Genomic DNA, 11,564 nt, shown 5'->3' on the forward strand with positions numbered 1-11,564 from the left:
TTTAACGACTTGTTAACTGGTTCTGATTCGTTAGAGGACTTAATCCTTAATTGTAAACAAGTCTCTGAAATTCTTTCAAAAGGTTGCTTCCCACTTAGAAAGTGGACGTCAAACAATTCTTCATTTCTTAAGTCCATCCAGGAATCTATTTCATTAGACACTCCCTTCCTTTTTGGTGCCAATGAAAACACAAAGACACTTGGGTTACAATGGTGCCCTAGTTTAGATTCATTGTCCTATTCTATTGATTCAAATGTTACTCCCAAAATTATCACTAAAAGATCAATACTTTCTGGTATTGCTCAAATATTCGACCCTTTAGGTCTCTTAAGTCCATCAATCATTAAAGTCAAAATCCTTATGCAACTCCTTTGGTTAGAGAAGTTAGACTGGGATGAAGGAGTGCCATTGCATATTCAGTTGCATAAGTTGAATAAATTGCAAATTCAAAGAAATGTAGTTCTCCCTAATTCTGTTCTTATTGAAATGCACGGATTCTGTGACGCAAGCGAAGTTGCTTATGGCGCAGCCATATATATTCGCAGTGTTGATAAAAAGGGTAACATTTTTATAGATTTACTTTGTGCTAAAAGCAAAGTAGCACCTGTAAAGAAGCTGAGCATACCTCGCCTGGAACTTAGCGGAGCTTTGATCTTATCACGTCTTTCTTAAATGGTTATTACTTCTTTGAATATTCAGTTTAATAAGATTTTTCTGTGGTCTGACTCAACCATTACCTTGGACTGGATAAAAACTTCGTCACATGTACTAAAAACTTTCGTTGGTAATCGTGTTTCAGAAATTCAGTCCAACACAGATCCCGAAAATTGGAGACATGTACCTACGGATTGTAACCCTGCTGATTTACTCTCTCGAGGAATTGAACCTCAGGTTCTAAGCTCTTGTTCATTTTGGTGGCACGGCCCATCATTCTTGCTAGATTCTCCTGAAACTTGGCCAGTTCAAGTATCTTTTGATAAAGAAAAACTTCCAGAGTTTAAAACTATTAGCAACCAATTTATGATAGTTTCGTCTACTCCATTATTTGATTTTGAAAAATATTCGAGTTTTTTAACCTTGGTAAGGTCAGTGGCTTACTCTTTGCGTTTATACTACAATTCTCAACGAAAGAACAAGGCCACTCGTGTTTTGGGGCATTTAACCACGCAGGAGATTAACAATTCTACCCTTACTCTAGTTAAGTTGATACGAGCTGAAGGTTTCGCATCTGAGATTCAGTGCTTAAGAAGAGGTAATGCAGTTTCTTCTAAAAGCAGAATCTTATCACTTAATCCCTTTTTAGATCCAGAAGGATTACTCAGGGTCGGTGGTAGATTAAGTAATTTAAACTTTTCTTATCAAAAGAAACATCCTATTCTAATTCAATCTAATCATAAGTTTACTATTCTATTTTTCTATTTTGCTGTTACAGGAGTTGATTATGCTGGTCCATTTGCCCTCAGAACTAGTCGTCATAGGGGTGCTTCTTCATATAAAGGTTATATTAGTTTATTTGTTTGCCTATCGACAAAGGCCATTCATTTAGAGGTGGTAACGGATATTTCCACCGAAGCCTTTATGGCGGCAATAAAACGATTTATAGCTAGAAGGGGCAAACCATGTCAGATGATGAGTGATAACGGAACCACATTTGTGGGTGCCAACAATTCTTTGTTGGAATTGGGTAAATTTTTGAAAACCAATGGTAATAAATTCCCTGATATGTGTGCTAAATCTGATATAAATTGGAATTTCATACCGGCTCATTCTCCTCATTTTGGCGGTCTCTGGGAGGCTGGAGTCAAATCGGTGAAGGCTAACCTCAAACGAGTTATGACAGATACGAAATTAGATTATGAAAGATTTGTTACATTACTAACTCAGATTGAAGGAGTATTAAATTCTCGTCCTTTGAGTGCATTGTCTTCTAACCCTTCTGATCTTTTGCCTTTGACACCAGCTCACTTCCTCATTGGAAGAGCCATGGATTCCGTTCCAGAAATAAATCTATCAAACTCATCCATTACCAGTTTGTCTAGATTCCAGCAGTTGCAGCAACTTCGCCATCATTTTTGGAAACGTTGGTCTCTGGAATATATCTCCAAATTGCAAGAACGGAAGAAATGGAAAGTCAACCAATCTAAAATTCAGACTGACACATTCGTCCTCCTCAAAGAAAGAAATTTACCTCCTTTAAACTGGTGTCTTGGGCGCGTAGAAGTTTCGCATCCCGGCGCTGATGGAGTTACACGAGTGGTTACCATAAGAACTTCAAAAGGACTTATAAAGCGAGCTGTTACAAACATTTGTCCACTTCCGGTTCCTAGTGATCAAAGTGAAGGTGCAATCACGTCTTAAGTTCTAGAACTGTTAATGCGTCTTAGTTAAAGAACATTTGTTTGATTTTTAAACTTAAAAGTTTATAATAATTATTGAAGATGTATTTGTTTATTTTTTATTGCATGTAATGCATTTCCTCATTTACTTGCTTACCTGTTAAATTGAAAGCGATCCTTTCAAGGTGGGGGGCATGTTCAAGATAGTGGCTGCATAATTATTAAAAAGGGGAAATGTCAAGGTTGCCAATAGCAACTAATAATTAATCTGTATCATCTCTGTGTGTGTCAAGCGAGAATAAAAAAGTCAGATCTTGAAATTCATTTTGTATAATTTTATTATAAGAATTTTTCACATTACGAATAGATAAATCATCAGATCATATCTAAGAAAAAGAACAAAACAAACAGTTTAGTTTCAATCTTCTCAATACTTTTCATGACTCCGAAGTTCTTGTACCTCCTATGTATGTTTCAAAATTTAAACTGGTTATTTCCCATTTTTTATTCTTTTCTTGTGTTATTTGTTTTTTCACTTCTCTCTCTTCTTCTTTATATTCTTTATAAACTTTATCGTTGTTTGTAGTCAGCCATTTTCTGTATAGTTGCTTTTTTTCTTCAATTATTCTTTTTGTTGGTTCCTTTATTTCATAATAGTGCTGTTTATTTGTTATATGTTCTTTCTCTCTAAGGGCTTCAAATGCTGCTTGTTTTATATTCACCTTTATATGCTCGTATTGTCATGCTGTCAACAACACCGACTACCGCCTGTGAGTGTGTTGTGCAGTGCAAGTGCGTGCTACGCAAGTGTAGTGTGTGTTAGAGAACTGTGAGTAAATTTGAAAATATGGACATATCCATTTTTAATATATTTTAGGCATTTCTTCTTTCCTATATGTGAATTGTAAAAAATTGTTTTCTTAAGTTTTTATTAAAATCAACTTTTTTATCAGCCTCAGAGTCTCCAAAGCAGGGGGGATGTCATCAGGTGCCACCAATCACGCACCTCGATGTGCATCGCCCTTCCTTCTGGAACTTATAATTAAATTTAATTGGTTGAGAAATGAAAAAGTTTCATATAAAAGTTAATTTATCTTTAAATATGGGATATTTTTGGATCTCAAGTCAGTAGTGTACATGGTTTTACCCGTGTAGGGTAGCTCCCTAGAGCACTTTGATCGAAGGGCTCTGCAAACTTTCTAAGACTCTGAAGCTGAGTTTTTTTCTTCTTAGAAAGACTGTGTTTTATTTCCACCACCAATAAAACCATAAAGGCATTGTCTCTTCAAGACAATGCCACAATAAGAGCGTACCGGCTAACTACGCAATATTACACCATATTGCGCAATAGTTAGAACAATTAATAAACATGGAAACTTGCACCAAGTTGCTAACACATTTTCATACGTTTGTTAATTACACCGGAGACGACAGTATGTATCTCCGATGTTCCTGTATCTGAATTCTATTAATTTGTGGTTTAGACGTTGTTTGTATAGTTCTCTTATTGATTGTTCTTGGAGTTGTTCTATATTGTATTGTTTTTCTCTTATAGTGTTCAACGGTTTTTCTGTAGAGGGGGTCTTGTTATGTTTTTAATTAATACCCATTTTTGCTGTCAGTAGTTTATGGTCAGTTCCACATTCTGCTCCTCTTCTGACTCTCACATCTTTTATCTTTATTGTGGTATCTTGTGTGACTATTACGTAGTCTATTATGGATTTCAGCTTTCGTGTTTCTTGCGTCCATGTATATTTAAGGCTGATTTATAAACTTTACGTTGGCGTTGGCGCTGGCGTTCGCCGTTGACCTTGGCGCTGCTATCATAAGACTGCATTTATAAACTTTCGGTTGGCGTTGGCGAATGGTGTTTACATCTAAATTTCTAACCTTACATTTTTGATTTGATATTAGTTTTTGCTTGAAAATTAATACAAATGGAAAATGAAAATGCTCGGCCTTTGTTAGGTGCAGTGGCACTGATACTTTGTATTCGAGCAGCACTGAGCCTTCGAAATAAAAGACAACGTCGATACAAACGGAGGCCCATTAACCAGAACCGAAAGACCAGAGGTAATTTTAATTATTATAAAAATATGAAAAACTGGGATACCCAGCAGTTTTTTAAATATACCAGGATGCAGGTTCCAGTCTTTGAAAAATTACTGCAAATGGTAAAACCTAAAATAAATGTAAAGTATCGCTCTGATGGAATTTCTGTTGAAGAGAGGCTTGTTATAACTTTACAGTGAGTACATATTCTACAATTGTATATTTTGTACAATTTAATAATGTAATTGTTGGTAATCTGTTCCAGGTTTCTTTCTCAAGGCATGTCAATGCAAGTACTAGCATGGACTTTTCATATTGGACATACTACAGTTCATAAAATAATCCATGAAATGTGCAAAGTAATTTGGGATACCCTCCATCCTTTATATTTGAAATCTCCATCTACCAAGCAGGATTGGCTTCACATTGTAAATGGTTTCGAAACAAGATGGAACTTTCCTCATTGTTTAGGAGCCTTGGATGGAAAACACATCACCATTCAAGCACCTGCTAAAAGTGGATCGTTGTTCTTTAATTATAAGAAGCAATTTAGTATTGTTCTTTTAGCAGCCTGTGACAGCCAATATAGATTTACAATGGTAGATATTGGAGCTTATGGATCCCGAAGTGATGGAGGAATATTTAAAGAAAGCATATTTGGAACAAACTTTGAGCAACAGCAGTTCAATATTCCTGATGCTGCGGTTTTGGATGAAACTTCTAACATTGAATTTCCTTATTTCCTTGTTGCTGATGAAGCCTTCCCACTAAGACAATATATTATGAGGCCATATGGAGGAAAAAATTTAACAGCAAAACAAAAAGTTTTTAATTATCGACTATCAAGGGCACGTCAAGTTATTGAAAACACTTTTGGCATTCTTGTTGCCAGATGGAGAATATTAAAAACGCAAATCAATGCAAAGCCTGAAAATGTAGACAACATAATAAAAGCAGTTGTAGTTTTACATAATTTTTGTATGTATGAAATTGTTAATAATAATGACAATATATACTGTCCATCTGGTTTTGTTGATCAATTAGATCAACCAAATGGTTTATGGAGGGATGACCAGGCACCACTAGAGTCGGTTGGAAGAATGTCTGCAAATGTTGCAAAAAGGGTGTTATATTCCATTAGAGACAATTTATCGGACTATTTTTCATCTGACAGTGGACAGATATCATGGCAAAACAATGCCATACAAAGATTATTTTTAAAATAAATTTTAGTTTGTTACTTTTCACATTACTATAATGTATATAATTTTTTGTAGGAGTATATTTTTGTATTTTAATATTACCTTAATATTCTTGTTGGATTTTTAAACAGTTTTTTTATATTCCAATATCATTGACTCAACAATCCTGATTGTGCTTTGACCTGTTTAATGAATCATATCCATTATTTATATTTCTAGTTTCTTTCTCTCGAATACTTGTGTACTGGGCCATATATTCTTGGGAAAACTGTAATATTTTCTTTATTGATAACTCATTGCAAAGATTTGAGTAAAACATGTGATGCATGATTGTTTTATTAACTGAACTTAATCTAGAATCACTTCAAATGTTAATCTTCATTATTAGAATTTTTGAAAGTTTTGTTAAGGAGTAAATTAAACCTTACACCATTATATATATATATATATATATATATATATATATATATATATATATATATATATATATATATATATATATATATATATTAGAATTAAGTCTATTGGATTGATGTATATTCCCTTGTTTAGATCTCTTCATAAATACTTGGCCACCTTCATATCAAATACATATTACCGTTGATTGAATATACGAATATTCAATCAACGATATTACCAATCTTCAGAGAGGGTCCAAAATAAATTTATTAAATATTTAAATTTAAACTACACAAGCCTTTAGGTGAATGTTCATACTCTTCAGAAACATTCAACCTTTACTCAATTCCAAAATTGGCTTCAATCTATTGTTTTTAATGTCCCTCTCAAATTTACTTGGTCATTTCAAAATTTACAGTAAATTTCCATAGGTGTAATTTTGGTAAACATTCTCCAATGAAGAGAATGATTCTAAATGGTAATAAATAGACCTTGATTTATTACTATATGCCTCAGAGTTGTAATGTTTGTAAGCAAAGTGTAAAGCAACTATTGTAATTTACTATTTTTCTGTTTGTTACATGTACTATGTATTTTATTTATCGCTTGTATATTTTTTTTATTTAATGTATCATTTTGTATATAATTAGGTGGGTACCTTTAATAATAAATAAAATATATCATGTTTTGGTCCCCTTGGGTCGCTTTATCACCATTTGTTGTCTAATTAGGATTCTTGCTGGTTCAGAAGGTTATATGCACTCCATATAACCTACCCATCTCAGTCTGTCAAGCTTTACCACATTAGGGTCTTCTTTTAACAGCTTGTATGAGATCTGTATGTGTCGAATTTTCACGCTAAACTCTGTTAACTAACTAAACTAACTGGTTAAAACTTTGCTACTTCTACCAATTTATTTGATATATATAATTGCTCTATATAGCATGTCACGAATTATACTGTCATTTGCATTGCAGACATCTACCAGTTGATGATTTTAACATTAAATTCATGACACTTGTCCAAGATTTGTGTTAATATATAGTAATGTATAAATAATAGTCGTATTCCATTGGGTCTCTTATTTTAATATGGGGACTGTAACTCTTAGACACAATTAATCTGTTATTTGTGTCTGAATTCATATTTCAGTAAGCATTTTGGACAAAACTTAATTTATACAAAATGCCTATTTCCAAAATTTTTTCAACCCTGCTTAATTAACTGATGTCTGACCCTAGTGATTTTTCATTGGTAAGTATCTTGATGTTGAATTCCTATCACCTTGTTAGTGGCCTTATTTAATTGTTCTCTGAAATTTTTCCCCGTCTTCATAGTCGCTTATAATTAATCTTTATGTCTATATATAGTCTAGGTATGAACTTGGCATTTTGTTTAGTATTTGATAAAATTTTGTTATCTCCAATTTGTGAGAGTTTTCTTGCATTTCTCTATTTGTTTGTTTTCTCTTTTTCTTCTATGTACATTCTTTTTTTCCTCAGAATGTTATTTTTTAAATTTATGATTGCTTTTGTTGTGATTTTATGATTAAATAAAAAAATAAAAAGATAGTGCTATTTTATTTTATATTAATAAACTGACCTATATGCCTTACACAGTAAACAATAACTTAAAACAATAAACTAAACTAATAACATTTAAAAACTACTCTAAATATGCGCATATCTGCTTTCTTGCTTCAGCAGCATCTTCAGCATTCATTGCATCTAAACGTGCACACACATACTGTGAAAATGTTTTATTCACAGTTGTTTTTTCACATCTGTCTGCAGCTAAACCACTTACAATTTTCTCAGCGGCCATTATTAAATTAGAAATTTCAGCATCATGCCGCTTTGATGCCTTGGTTGATCCTGTCAGAAAATAAAAACACTAGCTAAAGTACTGAACATAAATAGAAAATGACTAAAATACCTTTTGGAGTAAATGAGCCTTTTGAAGTGGTCGGGGTTAACGTTTCATATTGGCTGGCTGAACCCACATCTTGTGAGGTTCCTTGTTCCTCCTCAAAAATTATTTCTATTGGCGAATAAGAGCCAACAGAAGAAGGTCCACTCTCTTCTTCACTATTTCTTATTTTTTTTTCAACTGCTTTTGTTGCAGTAAATGTTCTTTATAAAACAATTATAAAAATTAGTTAATAATTTGAATATTTCAAGTGGTAATGAACTTTGGAAACCCATTAGTGTAACTTACTTTCTTTTCCTAGAAAAATTGCCATAAAATAACATGTTATTAAAATGTGGCCATGAACTTTCTGGTGCCTCCATTCCAGAATGTATTTTATTTTTTTCTTTCACAAACCGGTCCCTTAGGCTTTTCCAAAGCTTCTGGCACTCATCCACTACAACCAAAATAAAAATTGATATTTACAAAACTATTTGTATTTTTACTTTTATTTACCACTAGCGTTCACGGTTTCCGCAATTACCTCCCACGCTGCATCTTTCTTTTTAGAATTCTTATAATCTTTATGTGCAAGATTATACACATACTCGTAAGTTTGAATCACTTCAATAAAAGTTCCAATATCTATATCCACTGAAATAAAAGTAATTAAAATATAAGAAAAATTGTTTTTAAATTATTCTTACCATTAACAATGCTCTTTTGGCTGGATTCCATTTTCAACTTACACAGACGACTCTATTATTAAATAAATTATCTATTTTATTAAATTATCTAAACTGTTCCACGTGGAAACACAAACATAAACAAATAATTTAGTTTGATTTGTTTGACAAACCTTGTCACTTTTTCGGTATCGCTATTGGCTGCGATGACAAAAATACAGTTTTTTTTTATGTTCTGTGAGCGTGACTACAACCACAGAAGGGTAGGTGTATTCTATGCTACAACGGCCAACGGCAAAAGATAAAGTTGGTTCATCTTGAACGGAACCGAACGCCAGCGCCAACGGCGAACGATGTTTATAAATAGACATACGAGTTTCCCATTTGACCATGTTGTAACGCGAACATCAGCGCCAGCGCCAACGCCAACGTAAAGTTTATAAATCAGCCTTTATGAATATTTTTATATCTAAAGAATCCGTTGGTTCTAGCTTCTAAGCTAACTTCTAGCTATAAGACATTTTCGAAATTCAATTTTTGCATTTTTGCAGTCATACAATTTTGTCGTTCTCATAATATACACGACCAAATTTACGATCCAACCAACTCTGTCGCACCTCTGCAGACTTAACTTGTTTGCCGTAAAATTGCGCCGATTTGGTCGAATGGTGCAAAACACAATCAAATTACGTTCAATTTTGTGGCATTCGACAAAATCGTACTACAGAGTTGGAACGTGATTGGCGGACTTTACTCTTCACTTCAAAATTGGACTTGTGCCGTTGGTTGCTTGCATTGTTAGGGACGAAAACAACCTATTAGAAAAAGATCATATAATTTTAAATTATGTGGAATCCAACTTGAAATTATTTATTTATATAGTGACATTAAAGTTAGATTTCTTGACTGTTTTATTTTTTTACCACATAATACCTACCCTTAGAAAAACCACCCCTTGCGAAAAAATTCGAATATTTGTAGTATTTTTTTTATTGAGACTATAAATACAATAATTTTTTAATCTAAATTATGGATTTATTCTATTTAAACTTAAAAAACATCTCTTATTAATTTGTAAGAATGGGTGAAAGTATATGTGCCTTAATAGCATATTAGGTGTATCTTACAATGCTACAGTATACGCGTTCTGATATCACCTAAAATATGTGATTGGTTTTTTACTCATATCTCGGTTATCTTTTAAGCTTAGTACTTAAAAACCATTTAGTAGGGCTTTCTAAGGGCAATAAGATCATTTAAATTATTTTTTAAGCCCTTAACGAGTCACGAATCATTACTGAATGCAAACTTTGAACACCCACCTCTTAACCAATTTTTGTCTAAGAGGAAAACAAAAAAAAACCAAAATATTTAGAAAAGAAAAACCTATATTTTTTTTAAATTATTTTAAAATTATGAGTTATTTAAAATGACTCATTTTTTCTTTCTTCCTTTCTTTCTTTCTCCCCCTCCGTTTACCCTATCAGGGTGTCCGATTTGAGCTAGCTATTTTAATTTCCATTTACCCACCTCTTCCATTCTTTTCTGTTTCCTGCCAATATTTTCAATTCCTCGAGTGATTTTTGTTTAAGTTTTCCCGCCTCTATTACTTGCTGTATCCATTTTTTTCTTGGTCTGCCTCTTTTTCTTTTTTCCGATGTTTTTTGCTTCATAAACTTTTCTTGTTATTCTATTGGATTGCATCCTCATCAGATGTCCATACCAGTTCATTTGTCTCTTTGCTATTTTGTTCATTACCGGTTCCTGGTTGGCCATTCTCCTAATAGTCTCGTTGCTTAATCTATCCCATTTTTTCTTTCCAACTATCCTTCTTAGATGTCTCATCTCCATTGCGTTTATCCTGCTCTTATGTTTTTCCAGAATTGTCCAGTTTTCACTTGCATAGAGCACAGTCGTTATCACTATTGTGTTATATATTTTTATTCTTGTTTCTCGTGCAAGTTCTCTTTTTCCCATTATGGGGCTAACGCATAATATAACTTGTTTCTTTGCTCTATTTGTTATTTCCCAGTCTATTTTTCCGTCATTGGTTATTATACTTTCCAGGTATTCGTAAGTTGTTACTATTTCTAATTCTGGGTTTTTACGTTTTATCTATATTTGATTATCTTCCTTATCTCTTTTGCCGCTGATTATCATTATCTTACTTTTTTCCTCGTTTATCTCCATTTTTAGTTCTTCTATTTGTTCTACCCATATATCAATTAGTTTCTGCATTTTATTCTCGGAATCTGCTATTACTACTATGTGGTCTGCATATATTAAGGACTCTATTGTTACCGGTTGTAATCTGCGGTAACCTATTATTGTCTGTAGTTGATTGGTTCTGACTCTAGTGTTCCTTATCAATTCGTTTATTACTATTATGAATAGCAAAGGGCCGAGACTATCTCCTTGTTTAATACATCTTTTCCAATTTAAAATGCTTCCAATCTTTCCCCTGTTATTTGTACTCTTCCTTTTACCTCTTTATAAGTACTTTCTATAATTTTTATCAAAGCATTAGGTACGTTTATTTTCCTCAAGCATTTCCCTATAATATGTCTTTCTATTGTGTCAAATGCTGCTCTTAGGTCTAAGAGCTTAGGTCTAAGTTTTTTCCCCGTATCTATGCTTCTTTCTATTAGGTTTCTAATGATATATATGTTGTCATTTGTCAGTCTTCCCAGTCTCAGTCCTTTCTCTATTATTTTCGTATATATTTTAACACTAGAAAGTCGGGCTTAGCATACCTACCTAGAAAGCCCGAAGGGATCATTTTGGTCCCAAGTTCCTAAATCAATAAAAACCAAGTTTAGAATTAACTATTTATTTGGGAATAAACAAAAAATAAAAATAAACAGTTTTAAGAAATTATATAAACTGTTGGCGATAGAATTTGATTTAATTTTTTAGTTTCATTTTAAACATTTGAAACACCATACAATTTGCAGTTTTTGGCATTTTCCACACATTGTCT

At 33.0% G+C, this 11,564-nt stretch overlaps 3 protein-coding genes across 3 annotated transcripts; 2 read left to right on the plus strand and 1 right to left on the minus strand.

The window, feature by feature from the left end:
- The first annotated feature begins 360 nt into the window (after window positions 1-360).
- Window positions 361-672, plus strand: LOC140452266 (uncharacterized). The gene has a single exon (XM_072546418.1). The coding sequence runs from the start codon at window positions 361-363 to the stop codon at window positions 670-672; it is 312 nt and encodes a 103-aa protein (XP_072402519.1).
- Window positions 673-2,358, plus strand: LOC140452267 (uncharacterized). The gene has a single exon (XM_072546420.1). It carries the CDS (start codon window positions 673-675, stop codon window positions 2,356-2,358), a length of 1,686 nt encoding a protein of 561 aa, XP_072402521.1.
- A 5,193-nt stretch (window positions 2,359-7,551) lies between these two features.
- Window positions 7,552-8,995, minus strand: LOC140451994 (uncharacterized). Its single transcript, XM_072545996.1, has 4 exons — window positions 8,606-8,995; window positions 8,415-8,552; window positions 8,208-8,355; window positions 7,552-8,122 (listed from the first exon to the last, which is right to left on the minus strand). Exons 1-4 carry the CDS (start codon window positions 8,634-8,636, stop codon window positions 7,888-7,890), a joined length of 552 nt encoding a protein of 183 aa, XP_072402097.1. The 5' UTR covers window positions 8,637-8,995; the 3' UTR covers window positions 7,552-7,887.
- Between the last annotated feature and the right edge of the window lie 2,569 nt (window positions 8,996-11,564).

This window comes from Diabrotica undecimpunctata, chromosome 10, assembly GCF_040954645.1.
Source record: "Diabrotica undecimpunctata isolate CICGRU chromosome 10, icDiaUnde3, whole genome shotgun sequence".
Taxonomy (NCBI): domain Eukaryota; kingdom Metazoa; phylum Arthropoda; class Insecta; order Coleoptera; family Chrysomelidae; genus Diabrotica; species Diabrotica undecimpunctata.

Coding starts and splice junctions, on each gene's coding strand:
- LOC140452266 (XM_072546418.1), top strand. CDS start 361: ATGCAACTCCTTTGGTTAGAGAAGTTAGACTGGGATGAAGGAGTGCCA.
- LOC140451994 (XM_072545996.1), bottom strand. CDS start 8,636: ATGGAATCCAGCCAAAAGAGCATTGTTAATG. Junction 8,356..8,414: donor GGAAACCGTGAACGCTAGTG/GTAAATAAAAGT, acceptor TTTTGGTTGTAG/TGGATGAGTGCCAGAAGCTT. Junction 8,123..8,207: donor AATTTTTCTAGGAAAAGAAA/GTAAGTTACACT, acceptor TGTTTTATAAAG/AACATTTACTGCAACAAAAG.
- LOC140452267 (XM_072546420.1), top strand. CDS start 673: ATGGTTATTACTTCTTTGAATATTCAGTTTAATAAGATTTTTCTGTGG.